At 44.7% G+C, this 18,647-nt stretch overlaps 1 protein-coding gene across 16 annotated transcripts in view; it reads right to left on the reverse strand.

Moving 5' to 3' along the window:
* The window catches only part of ADGRL3 (adhesion G protein-coupled receptor L3), a 406,353-nt gene that overhangs the window by 55,579 nt on the left and 332,127 nt on the right, over positions 1 to 18,647 (reverse strand). For 13 of the 16 annotated variants that reach the window (XM_071742547.1, XM_071742549.1, XM_071742548.1 and 10 more), the window contains 6 exons: positions 12,582 to 12,765; positions 11,676 to 11,798; positions 9,548 to 9,756; positions 8,682 to 8,858; positions 855 to 1,064; positions 219 to 439 (listed from right to left, as the gene is read on the reverse strand). In XM_071742547.1, coding sequence (XP_071598648.1) covers positions 219 to 439; positions 855 to 1,064; positions 8,682 to 8,858; positions 9,548 to 9,756; positions 11,676 to 11,798; positions 12,582 to 12,765 — 1,124 coding nt within the window. The remainder of the gene's footprint in view (positions 1 to 218; positions 440 to 854; positions 1,065 to 8,681; positions 8,859 to 9,547; positions 9,757 to 11,675; positions 11,799 to 12,581; positions 12,766 to 18,647) is intronic. The other 3 variants (XM_071742537.1, XM_071742542.1, XM_071742541.1) reach the window with 1 other exon arrangement.

Consider the following 18,647-nt stretch of genomic DNA (forward strand, 5'->3'; position numbering starts at 1 on the left):
ATGGTATGCAATGATGTGATAACATTTTCTTTGAGTGACTTCCACAAGAAAATACCTTGCTGTTGTCCTGTGTCATCACTGATTGTGCTGGAGACACAGAGATAAGGCAAGGCATGCCCTCTGGCTGAGCTTGGCCTTCACAAGCCTCCTTTTCCCAGCAGGGCTCTGGGCCCTTCACTTCCCTTTGCTGCCCTCCCCAGCCCCCCAGCCCCACTCACACTTTGTCTGTGCCATAGCTCCTGTAGTCCACAGCTGCTGACACGGCCACGATGAGTGCAGGCATGCCATAGCCAACCAGGTAGAAGTACTTCCTGCGGGAGTTTTCGCTCTCAAAAACCTCCACCAGCATGATGTAGAGCTGCACCCCCTCCAGGAACATCCAGGTGAAAGCTGCCAGGAAGAAGAAGTGCAGGAGGGCAGCAAAGACAGCACAGGCAATCTGCGTGGAAAGAGCAAAAGGAGGCGTAACGGTGAGGGAGTTCTTACCCTTCTCCAAAAAAAACTTTTTTCACTTGGAAAATGTGTGTGAACTTTCTCAACAGACACATTTCCCCCTGTAAAAATTCCACCAGAAGACAGAAAGCTAGGTATGTAAACAACCTGGCTGACAGGCACGTAAGTGTGCACAGAGCATGCGGGCATTTTTACAACCTGCTCATTAACCCCCCCCACACACATTATTTCCAAACAGTGCACGTACAGCCTCTGACACCACAGCAGGCATCAGCATTTGCCTCCCAGTTAACAAGCAGAGGGCAAATCCAGTTCCAGAGGCAGTGCTGGATGGGTCTCCATGCATGGTCAGCCAGCCCATGCATGCCAGAGGAGGGAGCAGAGAAGGCTCTGCCTCTTACCGGCTGGTCAGTGCGGTTGATGCCGATGAGGAAGAGGAGTTCTGCCACAAAGAGGCTGATGCACAAGTTCTTGTGAATCGTATTGCGGTCACTCTGCAGCCCACGGAAGAAGCAGAAGGTGAAGATGCAGATCAGGAGACAAACCAGTGAGAGCAGGATGCCAACCCACGTGATAAAGTCCAGGAGCAGGTCATGGACTGCATCACTGTGCTGGAGAGAAAAACAAAAATAATCATCAGTTGCATGACTTGTAAGCCATCCCAGACACACAGAAAGGTTGGCTGAGACCCTTTCACAAGTACTGGCATCCAATCACCAGGCTGTGGAGCAAGGAACCAGTGGCAAAAAGACTACATGAACATAGACTTGAATCCTGTATCAAGCAAGCTGCAACCTGAAACACAGACTCCGAATCATCTGGCAAGCTCCAGGGGCCTTCAACAGAGCCAGACCTCAAAATACCTAGAAATAACCACGCTGTTCTTGAAAGTTACAAGATGTCACAGATTGTCTTGTGTGGAGCTCCATTTCTGCAAACATAGCAAGGACACCCAGTATAAAGACACAAGCATAAAGAGCCACTGAACACCATAATTCAAGTGTAAGGATTTTTCATGCTAACACCATTGGGGAGATCACAACCACATGCCCATTACTATTATTTACCAACAGTGAAAAAAGACTCTTTAAAAGTTCACAGTCATATGAACTTAAAGGCTTTGGCTAAAAAGAGATTGCTTAAATGTCTTAGTTTTTTTTTTTTTTTTCAACAAGGAAGGAGAAAGAAAGTTTGATTTTTATTTTTTTATTTTTCAAACCCTAGGGCTTAAAACTCTTGGGAAGTCAGGCTGATGCCTAGAATGCTACCCAGAAAAAACCTGACATACTTTTTTTACATTAATTTGCTTTTACATTCTACCACAGCTACGGTTTTAAGAGAGCCTGGAAAGCAAGTGATAAACCTGTGATGAACACTGTTTTACCCTGAAGCCACGGAAATATGGCCCTTGCAGTGGCAAAGTCAGGCAACCCAGTAACAAAGTTTTGTGACAAGCAGTGTAGGTGAGCATTGGCTCTGCTGATCAAACATTGCTATACTGCTCCCAGGATTATACTGCATGTTCTTCCCAGAAAAAGCTGGGGGACCCCAACACCAAGGACATCTTATGACCTTATTCCCTGCTCAGGCTGTACAGCTCACCTGTAACTCCACAGGTTTCCATGAGATGTGATGAAAGCAGAGACATCATGACTTAGTAAAAGGTAAGTAAGAAATGAGAAATACAAGGTGAGTCCTAAGATGGCCTCTCAGGGCTAAGTGGTGAGAGTCAATGAGCTGAGGCACAGACTGCCTGGAAATAACTGGGGACTGTACAAAAAGACCAGAAAAGATTGAAACTCAGCTTTGTGGCCCACCAGCCTATGTTGTAACTGGCATCCCCATTCCCCTCTGCCTCTAACATTATGTAGGCTGGCAAATAAAAAAGTGTCACACTTCAAAAAATCCAGGACAAACTGGAAACATTTTCCTCTCTGTGGGGTAAAACCTCGTGACAGATGAAGGAAAAAGGTGATTAATTTATCACATTTCTTTGCCTTTTTGTCAATGATAAAGCCACATCCAGTGTCTGGCTTTTCCTGATACTCACACTGCTATGTCAGCAGCTGTGAGGAGCAACTCAAACCTTCCAGCTCTTTGGCTTTATCAGTATGAGTGATAGGCATCAAATGATAATGAAAGATGAGGAGAGACTTTCCCCTCCATCTCTTCCAGGCTGGAAGTTTTCTCCCTATGGACACGTGGTGGTGGAGAGATGAGGGCTCCTCTCTGCAAATGCTCTTGCATCTCTTCCTGAGCATTTCAAATACCTAAGGAACCAGGGGGGCTGCAAAAAACTTCTCACAGAGAGGCAAGAAATCATTCAGTGCTTACTGTAGATCATGACAGAAATGCCTATTGCAGCCAGCTCCTCCAGCAGCACCCAGAAAAATGAGAAGATGAAGCACACATCATTTTCCTGGCGGCTGTGCATTGCTTCATCTCAGTGTCATTCCAGCACATCCATCCCTCTAAACTCAGCCTGAAAAAATGTTAATGCAAACCTTGCACGCTGCAAATCATTCTTTATTTTGTCTGAGGCTGCTGGGGAATGGCAGGAGAACATCTCCCTGACCAATCCTCACCCAGTTAGATCACTCTTCCAGGCTGAAGTGACCAAGAGCTCTGTGCCTGGCTGAGCTGGGCAAGGCAGCTGAGGGAAGGAGGAGGAAATCAGGCAGAGCCTGATGTATCCATGCCATGCAGATGCTGCCAACTACACAGATTCACCTATCCCAGGACGAAGTTAGCCTGGCACATGGAAAGCTCTCTGAGGGATTCTTCCTCTAGAGGAGATGAATTTCACAGGTCTCAGCTCCTGTACCTCTCACAAAACCATAACTCTGATGGCTTTAAGACACAACGCAGGAATTAGGGGTGGTTTTACTCCCTGAGAGGGCTCCTGGCACCCTGACACCTTAGGTCCAGTCTTCCTCAGCAAGAAATGCAAACCAAGAAACACAGACTTCATTGCTGTACCATTATTATCACTCTTACTGCTCTTCTTTTTAATATTAATTGTAATGATAATACTGATTTTGCATACATAGTGCCCATCTCTAGACTGCTAAGAAACAACCAGAAAAACAACATCTCCATAATAGCAACCTACCTCCCCAAACTCAACATTAAGTCACAAAAAAATAAACAAAATGGAACAATAACAATAAACTGGGAATAAGAGCAATTTTAAAGCACCTTGGGGAGAAAAGAATATGAATGTGTAGCTTTTCTAGTAAAGTCCAAGAGAAGAAGCAGCGAGCTGGATTTCAAAGGATGGGTGTGGGGGTATGGGGCTCCATACTGTCTGGGATGGCCAAGTTCAGGTGACACAAGCCTACAGGTCAGGGAGCAGCTGGTAAGCAGTGGCATCCTGCCCATGGCACTGCCACCTGCCCCCAGGTGGCCCTTCAGGACCTGAAGGGGCCTACAGAAAGATGGAGAGGGACTTTTTGCAAGGGTGTGTAGTGATAGGACACAGGGTAAAAAAACTCAACTGGAGGGAAAGAAAATTGTAGCTAATCAGCTGCTCTGTGCTCAGATTCCTGACACCTGTAAGCACTGAACCAAGGAGCTGCAAATTCAGGGGCTTGGCACAGGACTTTGTGAATCCAGGCTCTGGATGATTTCAGGCTGGACATCCAAGAAGTGGCTACCTGACAAGGCCCAGGTCAGCACTCTGAGGAATGCACAGGCAAGGACCAGCAAGACATCCAGCCTGGCAGAACTGGAAACAGTACAACACAAGCAGGGCTCAGTTTAAAGCAATGTGTGTCCATCTGAGCATGGGGAAGGCAAGGAACTCCCTGGAGTGGCTTACTGTCCACCTAGACAAAAAGGCCAAGAACTGCTACCAGATACCACTCTGAATTGACCCTGTAGGCATAGACTATACTTAACAGGTATATTTAACCTAAGATATAACCACACATGCTGTATAGCTCTCCTTAGTCTTCAAGTTAATAGAAGTCAGATTTCTGTACCTAACAAACTCAAATACTGCTGTATTTTGGATTTTAAAATCTCATTGAAGACGAGCACATTTAGTAACTTTAATTAAATCAGTTCTCTCTTAACAACCCTTCAGAATAAGTTATTTTTTGCAATGTGTACTGGATCTTCTTTTTGGAGAAAAAAACCCTACCCTTTGTACTCCTTTTGTGCCTTAGTGGTATAAAACAATTTGTCTTGCAAAATTCATTACATAGCAGTTTCAGCAATTTAATTCTGCAGTTAGGGTTTTTTTGCAATCCTGCACCCACTTCTGCTTTTACTCACTGCTGTTCAATCCCACAAGTGCTAATATATGGATAAGTCAGCACTGCAATAACTTCAGCTTGCTCTTTATATCCAAAATGGCTGTATTGCTTTAGGCAATGGACCACTGCATTCCATTTAGACTTCATATATTTTTATTCCTTTCTCTCCTTAGCTTGCCTTATGCTTCCATCCCCCAGATAATTAGCACAGTGTAACATCCTTGTGGGATAGGATAACATCTGCAGGCTTCTGATTGCTACAGATAAAACACCTCCCATTTTCCTTCCCTCTTCTCTCTTGTTCTATTTATTTATTTGTTTGTTCATTTATTTATTTTAGAAAGAAGAGTTTTAGAAAGCTCTGACATTTACTACACTGATAAGGAACACTGACCCTGAGCTACCTTGGCTTTTTGCATTTTGGGTGTTTTTCTTTAAAATGCATTTTCTCACCAGCTCTGAACTTGTTTTCTGGATGCATAATTTTCCCATGGTACATTTAAGATGCATCTGCTATAATGAATAGGATGCAAAGTGCAAGCTTATATGAAAAACTGCTTGCAAATTTTGAATAATTCTGCAGCAATGACCTATGCAAAATGGCTTCTTTAACTATAGGCTTTGTTTATGGCATGGGAACCACCATGGTTTATAGCATTTAAGGGTCATAGCAAATACCCTACCAATTCAAACAAAAGATAGATACTCAACATGGACATCATCTGTGCTAAGCCTCTCTTATGACTGAGTGCAATCTCTATGAGACTGTCATAATTTTTCCATAAAAAAGGCCAAATGAACTTCTAAGCTGATGAAAACAGTGGTTAGTTTGCAGGTCTGAAAATCTCTCTCAAATGGGGGGGGTTCTCATTTTTCCTGGTAAGCTGGGAATGTCTGAAAGGGAATGAAAAGCTGCAGGTGTGTAAGGTGACCCCTTGGCAGGAATGAGGCCCAGCCCAGAGGTCACTATGGTCCTGCTGTCACTGGGGCTCTGGCAGCAGCTGGAGGGGTACCACTGAGTGCAGATACATGGCTCTTCCCAGCATTTCTGCAACCTGCCCGTGTGCATAGCAGACTCTTGGCCTTGGTCACCCATATTCACCCCACTAAAATATATGGCTGAGTAAGAAACTCTGGGCCTAACTAATTTTAACAGGCAGAAAGCATCTTTAAATTAAAATCTCCTTCTCTTAACTGGGTACTGTCCTATTAAGACTGGAACTGATTTGAGCAACTCCTTGAAGCACACCAATAAATCCCTGCTGCTGTGGTCAGCCAATGTCATTACTGCTCCTTCAGACAAAGACTTATTGCTGTTTCACACCAGAGACCCAGATGACCATCAATCACCTCCTGAGCAGAGCTACCTCCCAGCTCTGCCTTGCCACATACACTCCACTAATAATTAAATCCCAGCCTGTAACTCACACAGCAGCCACCAAGGTCTCCTCTGGAGAATGTGCTCTTTTGCCATGCTACCAAGGAGGGAGACCACAGACGACCAGAAGTGACACTGGTCAAACTGGTGCTGGCTTTTTGGTTAAGGGTCAGGATTCTGATGTCTGCTCCCCACGATGCCTGGTGCCTGCTCTCACCAGGCAGGGTGCTGTGTGCAGTCATTACATCACAGAATGCTCCCTGCAGATCCAAAAATCTGACAAACTCAAGTCAGTAGGCTACAAATCTCAATTACAGGAGAAACTTGACTCTGTTGCAGAACTTACAGGATACTAAGGGATCCTCGTTAGAGATCCTAAAGAATATTATTAAGGATCCTGAACAATGGCTAGAACACTGGTGTAAGAGATCCTGCACAAGCACAAAACACCCTTTCCTCAAAGGTTGCTCCACCTTCAAGAAAGGTCTCTGAGGCAAGGAATGGCTTTTTGCAGGAGACACAAGACAACCAACTGGCTCAAAACCATGCTTACGAGCTACGAATGAGAACCAGTGAATGAGAACAACAACAACCCACATTTATTTTTAAACCTCCACCTTTCTAAACCAGCAGGTATTCTGCTGCCAAAACGTAAAACTGAACTTGCTGCAGCAGCATAAGGAATGTCATACAAGCCACCTCCCAGATTTGCCAGATGCTAGGTGGCCAGGTCCAGCAGCAGATAGGGGCAGGATGGTGCTGCCAGAAAGAGCAAAGTGACAAGCAGCTGGGAGGGCAGCTGTTTGAAAGGTACACACCTGCCTCTGCCCTCTGGTTTGGGCTGGAGGAGAGTAAATTTTCTTCAGAGTACTATGAATATGCTGTGCTTGGGATTGTGCTGAAAGCAGGGCTGGAAATGCACAGATGTTTTCCTTGTGCTGAGCAGTGCTCTCACACAGCCAAGGCCTTTTCTGCTCCTCACCCCACCCCACCACTGAGGGGGCTGGGGGTGCACAGTTAGTTAGGAGGGGACACAGCTGGGACAGGTGACCCCACCTGACCAAAGGGTTGTTACACACCATATGATGTCAAACCATGACACCTTTAAACTGGAATGCTTGCTAAAGCAGACATGCCAGGAAGCTGTCCAGTTGCATCAGAGTCCATAAAGTGAAGACAATTTGGCTCTTACATCAGTGATACTTTGGCTGCAGCCAAATGATAAAACCTGACCTGAAAGTGTTGGGGGCACTCATTAAGACCCAGAAACACCCACCAGCTAATAGCACACTGGCTTTACACTGGGGAAGCTTCCAGCTGTAGCTCTTCCCAGCCTGGTGTCTGAGCATGGACAAGTTTGGGAAGAGGCTTGTTGAGGGCCAGCCTCTCTCTGCACCATGCAGTAAGAATCACCCTCACTCACATCAGGGGGTGGAAAGCTATCTGCATCTCCCAGGTGAAATCTCTCCCTTCAGAGACTCAGTTTTATCTGTTAACTCCAGGAGGGTGACAATGAGCCAAACACACATTTCTTCTGAAATTTTAAGCAGTTGTAGGGAACTGGCTAATCCAGACTTGGAGTGCAGAATGGCATTAGCCTGTAAACACGTGCTCTGCACAGGCCATTTCCTCAGGTCTCACCCAGGATAAAGCCACAACCATTTAATGGCACGTCTCCAGGACACAGTGACTCCTGCAGAACACAAAGGATACCTCACCCTGCAGCAGCTGCAGATCTGTTGTGGCAAATGTGCTGGCAGGCTCCCATTTCTTTTTTTGCTGAGCTGTGGTCATGAATAATGGTGCTTTAATGTATATTTTTACTGCCACTCCTCACATTGCTCTTCAGATTATCAAGGGAAACAAAAATACGCGAAGGAGTGATGCTGGAAGACTATTTGAGAAAAAGTCTCTTAAAACCATAATGGCTTTTGTGGTTATGCAGCCATGGAAGTGGCTCTGAAGTGCTCTGCCTGCATGGAAGATGCCAGATCTGTATCTAGCTCAGAGCCATGGATTATGCTGCAGTGCCAGGCACATGAAGTGGAGACACTGCAACACAGAATATCACTAAGTCAAAATCTTCTGGGCATCAGGGCCTTCTCCTTTTCTGAATACAGCAGCTGAGACTTGGGCTCTCAACTAAAGACAGCCTCAACAGCTCAGGAAATAGAGGACCACTTCAACCATTCTGCCATTCCTGAGTAAAATCCCAACAGTGCAGTTCAAGCCCCAAGCCACTGCTACCACGAGGAACATCTACTTTCAGGAAGTAACTTTTTTAGCTCCACAGGGATAGTCTTGTTGGAAGCCAGAATTGCACCGTGGACCTAAATGCAGGGGAGGGAGCTCGCTGATCATGTCCTGGCCTCAGGCAGATGTGCAGTCTGGGCAGGGTGGTATAAGGAGTTTTATGTGTGCCCACTGTCACAGAGTGAGATGCAGAGAATGTATCTTTTTGCCCTAGTTGGAAGCTGGAAAATACTTTTGGCTCCACACGTGCACCTCTCACAAAGGTGTGGCAGTGTATCCACTTTACATCCCCTTTCCCTGCCCAGTGCATTGGCACCCTGGGAATCTGCAACTCCTACCTTGACTTCCACGTGTGCCATGAGGACAGCAAAGTTGGTGAGGTGATTGCAGGAGCAGGTGGTGTGGGTCTTGTTGGTTGTCAGGAGGCGACATCCCTGGGTGGACCAGTAGCCTGTCATGGTACGCTTGGTGTAGCTCCAGAAGGAGCAGTTGGGATTGAAATTTTCTTCTGACTGCTGCAGGGAAGAGATGAATAAATGCAATAAAAATGATAGGGTTTCAGAGATTTCTAAATGCACTACTTTTATTTTTTTTTCCCAGAGGCATTTTGTAACTCTTACCCTTTAATTTTGGATAAACAATCAGCAGTGGTTTATACATCCAGTATTACTTGCAAACACCAGAAAAATTGTTGCAGAAAGATTGTTGCTCTTTGCTAATGTAAACTTAGTTCTTTGTTCTTGATTAATTTCAGCCATAGACTACATCCAGCTCTTCAAAACCAGATTGCTTCATTTGCATTGCAGACCAGAGAAATTAATTGCTTTAAGCAATCAACTTTTGCAATGACTGTGCTTGGCTAACAGGAGGACTAGCTGTCCTTTTTCACTGTAATTCCACTTTCCCCTAATATCCCCTGCCACCGTGATAAAATAATATTATGGTCTATTTTAATATATTGGTAGTTTTTAATTACAGAATGACGTGTGTCAGCAACTGAGCAATGGGCATCAGCTCAAAGGAGACTCTTTACTTTTATTAATGCAACATAAAAAAGACATTCTCCATAAATAACACAAAGTGCAAAGGAATAAATGTATAATTCAAAATCTAATCAAGGACTGCTGGGGTCCTCACAGCAGCCAACTTTTGCATCACTTTCTTTAGAAATTAAAAACAAAAAAGAAGCTTTGAACTCCCTCACCTTGATGTGCTTGACAGTAAACACCACAGGATCAGCCAGGTAAACCTTGTTACTGAACTCCTTGTTTATTGCTGCCGTGATGACAGGGGAGTTGACAATGACAGAATGATTAGTTGACATTGCTTCTGTTCCCAACTTCATGCTGGCATTCTCCGTGGAGAGATAGGTGCCCAGGTTGTTGTACAGCACAAAAGCCACCCTGATTTCACCTAGAAGAGCATTAAGAGGTTAGATATGCAGATCCATGCATTGGGTTTTGTTTGTTTGTTTTTCAGATGACAAATCTCTTCTCTGAACCAACATCAACACTGAGACAAGATGAAAGGATCAAGATGTGGCATATCAGAACTCACCTCCTCCTGCCTATCTCAGTGAGCACCACGAGGTGCAACAAGCAGTCTCTGGATAAGAGCAGAGCTGCCTCTCCTCAAACAAACTTTTATAAGCAAACAGATTGGCAGAAGACAGACTGAGAAGGTGGGCTTGTTCCTGGCAGCAGTGGGTGTAAGTGGCTCCAGAGCAGAGAGGCAGGTGAACCACTTGCCAGCTGATGTAACACTTGATTCTCCAGGCTATGCCTGGGAAACACATTTCATTCTGGCCCACCCCACAGATGCACTATAAAACTATAATCTGGTCTGTTCATAAATGAACACTACCTCAGAAATGTGTGGGAACAAATCCTGAAGAAGGAATCCAGGACATTTGAGCAAACTCCTATCACACATAAACTGCAGAAATGCCATTAAAAAAAAAATCTTTCTTAATTTGTCAGATACCCAATTTTCCGCGGAAGGGACACCATTAGGGAGCCTGCAGAAAACTCAGGCTACCACACAACTGTTTTTACCTGAAACCACTCAGTTTGCCTTCTGGTTTGCACATTATTTCACAGGCTATAACAAGAACTGAATGTGATTAGTTTGTCTTTATTTTTCTTTTCTTCCTTTCTACAGGAATCACCCCAGCTAATCAGGAAGATGAAGCACTGAAGGTCCCTCCCGACCTTCATCCTTTATTTCCAGCTTGTTGGTGATGATCAGGAGAGTGCCAAGCTGGTGTAAACTGATGGGGCTCTCCTGCTTTGACCAGAATGCCAGTGACACCATGCTCAGAAATGCAGAGTTCTTCCTTGCTGCCAACACAGTTTCTCTTTCCCTAAAAATCTGAGAAGCCCGCTGGTGGAGTAAAACTATTTGTGTTTTGTTTACACTGTCTCTGAAAGAAATACTTCTCTCCAAATCCTACATACAAAGGTAACAAACCTCATACAGGAAGGCAATGGCAAAACTTGCTTTCTGAACCAACAGACCCAACTTTTGACTCAACAGTTGTCAGAAATTTTTGGCATTTCTAATGCATTTGCTCTGGCTGAAATACTGCCCTGTCACTCCATGTCTTGCTTGCAGTGATCAAAGCCTGTACTAGAGTGCTTTCCCTCTGCATAAAGCTTAAATTTTAAGGAACTCAGAAACAAGAGCATTGCAGGCCCATTAGTAGAAAGACTGGGGAGTTTCTAGTTGGCCTATTGAAGGGCTTTAGAGATCAACAAATGTGTCTGTTTAAATTACTGGTCTGGAAATAAATAGCTTGGCAGCATGAACACCACTCACACAGAACATCATCTTTAATGTATGCTGTATCAGGAGTTTCATAAGCTTCAGAGAGAAAGACACTGAAGATTTAGCCTCATAACAGTTAATCAATCTTTTCTGCTCTGCTGGCTTGTTATTAATATTTGCTACAATTGTTTCTTCCCTTTCCCTTTTCAGATTTTTTTACAGTGTCCTACTGTGAAGCAGTTTACTCAAACAAGCCTCTTACCCCATCTGAAACCTTCTATTGGAGAAAACAGCAGTTAAAAGCACTTCTCTGGCCCAGCCTTGTGCCCCCAACAGGACCTGATGCATTTTTACCAGCATGTAATACTTCTGAAGGCTGTGAATCACTTAGCCATGTAATACATTCCCAGTCAGCCAATTTATTTTGCAGTCAAGGACGTAAGTAACTGATGCTACTGTTAATTCCAGTATTAACACAGCAATTAACACTGTACTTACAACTGACTGAAGAGAACAACACAACCCCCAAACCCTGAGGCCCGTGTGGCTGCAGGCTCTGGACTCACCGTTTCGGCCGTTCTGTTTCAAGGTATTTGCTGACAGCTGAATGGCACTCCCATGGCCCACATTCTGGGGAAACTTCAGATCTTCCAGACTCCCATCTGTGCTTAGTCTTGCAACTTCCAGCTCTGTTTGCAGGAGAGATTGACACTAAGAAAAATCTCTACAGAAATAACCTTTGATAAGATACCTCAAAGCTATTTAATGTTCCAGACCATCTGAGAGCAGAGGAGTCAACTTAAAATGTTTCATGCTAGACTCTGTTCAGGCTCTTACTTCTTTTTAAATCTCTGCCCTAAAGAAGTTTCAAATTTAATTAAAAAAAAAAAAAAAGCCCCAAATAAATTCTATTGTCTGCAGAAGACAACAGACAACAAGTTCTTCAGGATATTAAGGACAATGGTTAAAATGAAAATCTGAAAATGCCACTGGCGATTGGTACTTTCTGTAAATGTTACCAGTGCTCAGATCTGTATTTGTAGAAATAGAGAGTGGTTCTCATTTTACATATGCACAGTGGGAGCGTTAGTGCTTTCCATCAGGCTTGTTTTTTAATTAAATTCAACAATCAGCCAAATAAAGACACGAATTTGTATGAAATCAAACGCAATTGCATTATGAGGAACAATCTCCCTGTGAAGTGGTTATCTCAGTGCTCTACCACTGATTCTGCTCTCAAAGCCAGGAGTGATACAGGCAGGTTAGGTGCTCATTTTCAGTGGTGTTTCAAGGGTAGAGAGATGCCTTATTCCTTATTCCTTATTTTGTAAAGTTTTATGAGTCCTTCAAAGGGCCAAGACATATCTAACAAACTGCTCCCCAGTTAACCTGGGGGCCGAGACCCCAGCCAGGTTTCCCAGGTTTCTCTCTGCCTCCTGCTGCTCGAGGTGTTTCTGGGATCAGTTCCTTACGGATGTTGTCAGTGTTTTCCCGGACGATGTCTGTCTTCAGGAGGTTATCAGCCAGCACAAAGGCACTGTCCTCCACAGTGTCAAGTAACTTGGTGGCTGCACGCTGCTGTTCGCTGGCGTTCAGGTCCCTCCAGGCATTCAGAGCCTGTGGCTGCAGGAGGTTGTTCACAGTCTCCACCATGGCCTGCAAGAGAGAAGGATGGAGTGACAATGGGCTCCAGGGAACCCAAAAGCACCATCAAGAGCTCTGACACATGCCCAGTCCCATCCTCCACACACCTCAGCTTACAGAGCATCTCAGGGGACCTGCAGGGGAGCTAGGAATCATTTATCCTATCAGGTGGGACTGGGAGGAAATACTGACTTTATTCTAAAAGGCTGGGAACAGTGCTTTTCTGCTTCCATGATCAGCAGCTCTGGGCTTGGAGCAAGAAGTAGTTAGGAGTAGAACCTACCCAACCCAAAGGATTTGCTCAGCCTGAAGCCCCTGCTCACTTACTAACCAGAGCTGACTCTACTACCTTCGGGCTGAAAATTCAAGGTACTCAGATAGTGCTTTGTTCTGCTGGTTAGTCTCTAGTCACCAGGTAAGCCTGACCCACAAAGCAACACCTTCACTGCCAGCTGACTGCAGAAACCAACCTTCCTTTTGAGACAGAGCTGCCATTCTTAATAATTTTCTGTATGTGGAGCACACAGGCATCAACCCCATCCTGCTGCTCTGCAAGGCAAGGACAGTCCCATGGGACAGCAACATGTTGCAAGCCTAAATGGTGTCTCACGGGCTCAATTTCATGGAAATGCTTCAGTATTTACTCCTGACAGTGTTTCTAACCCACCTCTATAACACAAGGTGTGAAAAGCTGCGTGGCCCATTCCCCAGCAGAGCCCTCAGGAGGAGGGTTACAAGGGCAAGAGGTGGCACAGAGTGCAGGGTATCCCAACTCACACACCACTCACAATCAGATACAAATAGGAGAAACCAGAACTTAATTTTACTGCTTTGTCCAGGTGAGCTTAAAAAAAGAAAAATTAAATTATGGCAAGGATCAAGGAGAAAGAAGAACAGCTAGACCTGCCACTGCTGGTGCTTTTAATCCCAGCAAAGACACTGGGACATTGCCATGTGCATCTCCATCCAAAATAGCCTTGAGGTTGGAAAGGTTCTCATATCCTCCCAGTTCCTATCGAAAGACCGAGCCAGAACCAGGCTTCTCTGACAGTACAAAGCTCCTGCTCTGCAGCCTACATCCACTCATGAGCAATTAACACATTTGTTACTGTGCCAAACCTCTCCAGTACCTTAAAGAGGTCTTCACCTCCCTGGCAGCTACTGCCCTGGTCCCTTGGTTAAGAGACAATGCTCCTTCTGAGCCTCACACCTTGGTTTCCCAAGGTATGGAGTAACATCCTTCAGCCACTGAAGCATACCAAAAGGTCTGGAATTCTTGTCCTCTACTGCTCCTGCAAAAGTCTTTTTGCAGCCAAGCCTTTACAGTTCAGGACTGGAATGCCTTTCTCATTTTCTGTTAAGTGGAACTTAAACATAAATAAATTTATTAAACTGATTTTCCTAAACAGTCTAAAGCCCATCATAGCATATTTAATAAGTGCACATGAAAAGCTGGTTGGCTTTAATACTCAGGAAGATAAAAATCCTTAGTGTTTAAGTGAGGTTTTAAAATCTGGAAGCCTGATCTCTGTAGCTCTTAATAAAATTCTCTGCTTTATCTTGGTATCTTATCTCTTTACAGGAAGAAAGGAGGCAGTATTCTTTTACAGTGACCAAGAAGCTTGCCTATTTCTCTCTGCAGGTTCTACACAATATGGTGTTTCCTTGAAAAGATCTTTTTTTGCACTGAAAGCAGCAAATAAGGATTTTTCTCCCCCGCCAATGCTATCAGGCAGACTACACTTAGCCTTAGTTCCATTTAACTCAGCCACTAACAGTGTCTTTAAATCCCTGCTGAAACAACTTCCTGGATATTTTTATGAATACCTGAATGGAGGAGGCTTTGCAGCAGATCCGGCTCCTGGCTATTTGTCAAAACATGGAACAGATCCTGCAAAGGTTTGTCCCCAGAAGAATTATTTCAGTTCATTTTAGATTTTTTTAACGGTTTTGCACGTGTGCATGCAAAGCTTGAGAGGGAAGAGCAGTTAGGCCCACAAAAGGTGTGCTCTTCACTCAAAGGCCATGGTGCTGGTGAGCATCCATCCATCCTCTTCTAGGGACTAACCTGAAACCAGCCACTTCCCATCACTTTGGATCTGGAATCTGATGCAAAAGCTCCAGAAAAATTTCCAAGGACTTTGGGTCAGGTCCTTAGCACGCATCTGAACAAAGCTGGTGGACTGTCTTCCTTGGCATTACATCTGAGATTAATTTAGTCCTTAGGTTTTCCCAGAGGGTCACTCCCTTCACCTGTCTCAGTGCATTAATCAAGTGTTCCCCACGTTATATTTCTGAGTGCAGCACTTCATTATGGCTGAGTGCTGCAGGCTGAAGCCAAGGAGATGAGGTGCTAATGAAATGTTTGCATTTTGGACAGGAGCTGAGGTAGGTGTTTAAATGAAACAAAACAGCTGTTAAAGCAACAGTACTTTCTTGAGACAGCTGCCAACTGGGAAAAGTTGGGCAGGGGAGCAGAAACTGTGGAAAGGTAGGCACATGGGACAGGGATCAGGCTGTACCTTTGCACTGAAGCTGAGCTCCTTGGCTTAAGTGGGTTTGGCACCTGCTCTGATGACTTTGTGGTCTGATGAAGCTCCAGCACAAAAGGAGCATCAGGACCAAGCTCCCAGGAAAGCCTCTCAGGGATGGGTGGAAGGAGGGTTAGCCCTGACAGAGGACCTTTGTAGTGAAGAAGGCATGAGATAGGTGTGCTGGGTGCTGATGGTGTGATAGGTCATTCCTGGTGATCCTGATAAAGTTGGGGACTTCCAGAGGGAGCCAGGGAAGTTCCAACTGAGTTCTATCCCACTTCCAGAATTAAATATGCAGCCAAGATGGGAGCCAGATGCTCTCTAGTTTCTCTCCCCACTGAGAACACAATGAACTATTATCCCAGTTTTGGTGCCCAAACTCACATGAGATTCATTCTACCCCTGAAGAGCCCAACACCAATTAAAGGATGCTGTATGTCCACCTCACTAAAGACCCTGTCCTTGATTCTCAGCCTGAAGGACTTCCTCTGCTGTGGTTTTCTTCTCTTCCCCTACCCAATCCCTCTTCCAAATGCAGCTCAACAGGCTGAGCAATTTCCAAAGCACCCATGTGAGCCTCATGTGAAGTAAAATCTGGGGCTTGGAGCCCAAACATAGTTGGACATCACCCACAGCATGGCACCAATGCTATGGCTGCTGGGAATGAATGCCCAGGGAGAATGTCAGAGGTAACTCCAGTGACAGCAAGAGAAACTTTCACAAGGCATTGTTTGCTTCTTTGTAGCCTAAGATCAAACACAGGAAGAAAGGCATGGCAGAAGGGACCCAAGAAGGAAGTCTTTCCCTCTGTCCTTTGGTCCTAAGATGTGGGGGAAGCTGGATGCTGCCTGTGGTGTCAGGGTACCCATGCAAAGCCAAACCCTCTAAATGCAGACCTGTAAAGAGCAACCATTCTGGGCCAGAGAATGCCAGACTCAGCAGATCCTTCCCATCCCCAGCAGTGGCCACAACTGGGGATGGAGAGAAGAGGAAGAATGTGCCAAGCACAGAAGACAAATCCCATGACGGGAATATCCCTTTCATTATGCAGTTATATAGCATCACAGATTTTACAGTTGATAAAAATAAATGTTAATGAATTGCAGAGGGAGATTTTCCCAAAAAGGGCATATGCTGATAATGTCCTGCTTTTTTCCTGAGGTTACAAAACAAAACCAAAATGTAAACCTTCCCTCTCAGGCACTTACAAATTGGTATTAAAAGATGCATTGTCAAAAGGCAACTAATTAGGAGTCTTACAGTAATTATACATTACTAAAAGGCCAACTGTACATATCCCATTGATTTCCTTTGTGACAGCTGCTTCATTCCATAACACTGAATTTTGCTTATTCATATGTTTTTATCTTCTCCCTGTCTAGAAGTGTCTGGTGAGAATATCTGGCTATATGACACACATCTGAAACCTAGGAGGGGAGCACATACCCAGTGATACCACATCCATTTATTTATCTTTCACAGTACCAACATCCAAGGCACAGCTCTTTTTAAACACAGAAAAATCTGTAATGTAAATTTTGTGTTTAATTTGGAGTCAACACTGGATATCACTCAGAGATGTCAGACATATTAATCTCCACCAACGTTGGGAGCAGACTGCGTGGTTCTTGAGGACAGCAACTCTAACCACAGAAAGCTAGCTTAGAGCCTCTTGCTGAGCAGCTGATGGAAGGAAAAAAAATCCCCAACAAACTAACAACTGGAGAAAACCCTGCTTCGTGGCAAGTGAATGCCAGCAGGTTCTACTGCAATACTGGAGAATAAATACTGCAGTACTGGCTGAAACCTTTGGCTGAGTAATTTTCAAGGATGCATTTTGTCCTTCCTTACAAAGGACCACCTCAGGACTGAACACACTGTATAGATTACTTTGTATGAACCTGCACCAAGATCTTACCTTCTACAGCTGTGGAGGAATAAGGACAGTGGTACAGGGGATCAAAGCACCATTTCTGAGATGACATCTCTAATTAAAATATCTTCATTTTTTAACTTGCCAAGCCCTACCTCATTCTGCTAACACTTGTCTTCCTTGATCTCACAGGAACAGTTCATGCAATGCACTCCCAAAAACAAGGACAGGAGCAGCTACAGCAACAAGGCTGTGCTTTCCATCAGCAGAGTGAACCCACGGCTGGTGCATGAAGCCAGCAGCAGTGCTTCTGCACCTGCCCTTGTACCAAAGACATTTGCTGGCACAGACTCCTCCAAAAAGGTTTGCTCACCTTCTGAGAACAGCAGCTCTCAGACTGCAGAAAGCCATCACACAGACACATCCTCAGGTTGTGCTTACAGCCTGAGGTTCTGGCCCTGCCTGAGGTCCTGCCTGCTGCTTTGCTCAACAAGAGCTGGTTTTGCTCTGTATTCACATGAAACACACAGCTCTGGCAGAAAACCCTTCTTCAAGCTATCACTATAATCCAAACTAATTGAGTCAGAGGCAGAATCAATGCCACTGACAGCAAGTTCTGCTGGAAGTTGTGCAATTGTTGCCTTTGGCCAGAAAAAGCACCAGTGCAAGAGAAACTCCCATTAACTCTGAGTGTCCTTGGTACAGCCAGAACAGGCTCTTTGGTGAAAAGGACCAGCACGAAAGCACCGATCTGGCCATGCAAGGAGCCACTTCTGCCAAGCTCACTGTACTGGGACCAGCTCAGAAAATCACATGTCCTTTTAGAGTGACAGCTGAACAGCAACCCCATCCCACTCATGCAGGGGTCACCTAATCTTAGGGACTTCAGATCAAAAGAGATGGACATGCCATTTCTTCAGCTTCCAAAGCAAGGCAAATGTGATTTTGGCTATTTGGTGGCATTAAATCCTGCTCCTTAGCTGAGAAGAGCCTTCACATCTGTCTGATGAGGCTCTTCACCTTTGGATGTTTTTTTATCTTGTCATTTGTTCTTTTAATTCCAAATTAAAGATTGTCTTCAGGGAAGACAATTCAGTTCTTCTTAAAAGGAAACCCAGACACTGTCTAAGGCTCTTTGCAAAGCAATAAATTCATCAAAAAAGCATATTCAATGAACTGGACAAGCACAGCTCTGGATTTAAACTAGCTGAACCACAATGCATACTTCAATCTAAATAAATCATTAGAACATCTGCTGTTAATCTCCACTTCTGCCTTTAAAGCTAAGCCAGAAGCCCTAACCTACATCTAGTACGAGAGTGGTGATTGGCAATGGGTGGTATCAGTTTTGGTGAGCAGTGTTAAATAAAACTCAAGGATGGCAAAGACAAGAGGAGATCTTCCCCCGACCTTGCAGAGGGATTTCTAAAATTGCTCCACAGGCTGAGAGCAGAGGCTCCCCAGAAAGCACAGGTAACCTTCTCTCT

Source organism: Heliangelus exortis, chromosome 4, assembly GCF_036169615.1.
Source record: "Heliangelus exortis chromosome 4, bHelExo1.hap1, whole genome shotgun sequence".
Lineage (NCBI taxonomy): Eukaryota > Metazoa > Chordata > Aves > Apodiformes > Trochilidae > Heliangelus > Heliangelus exortis.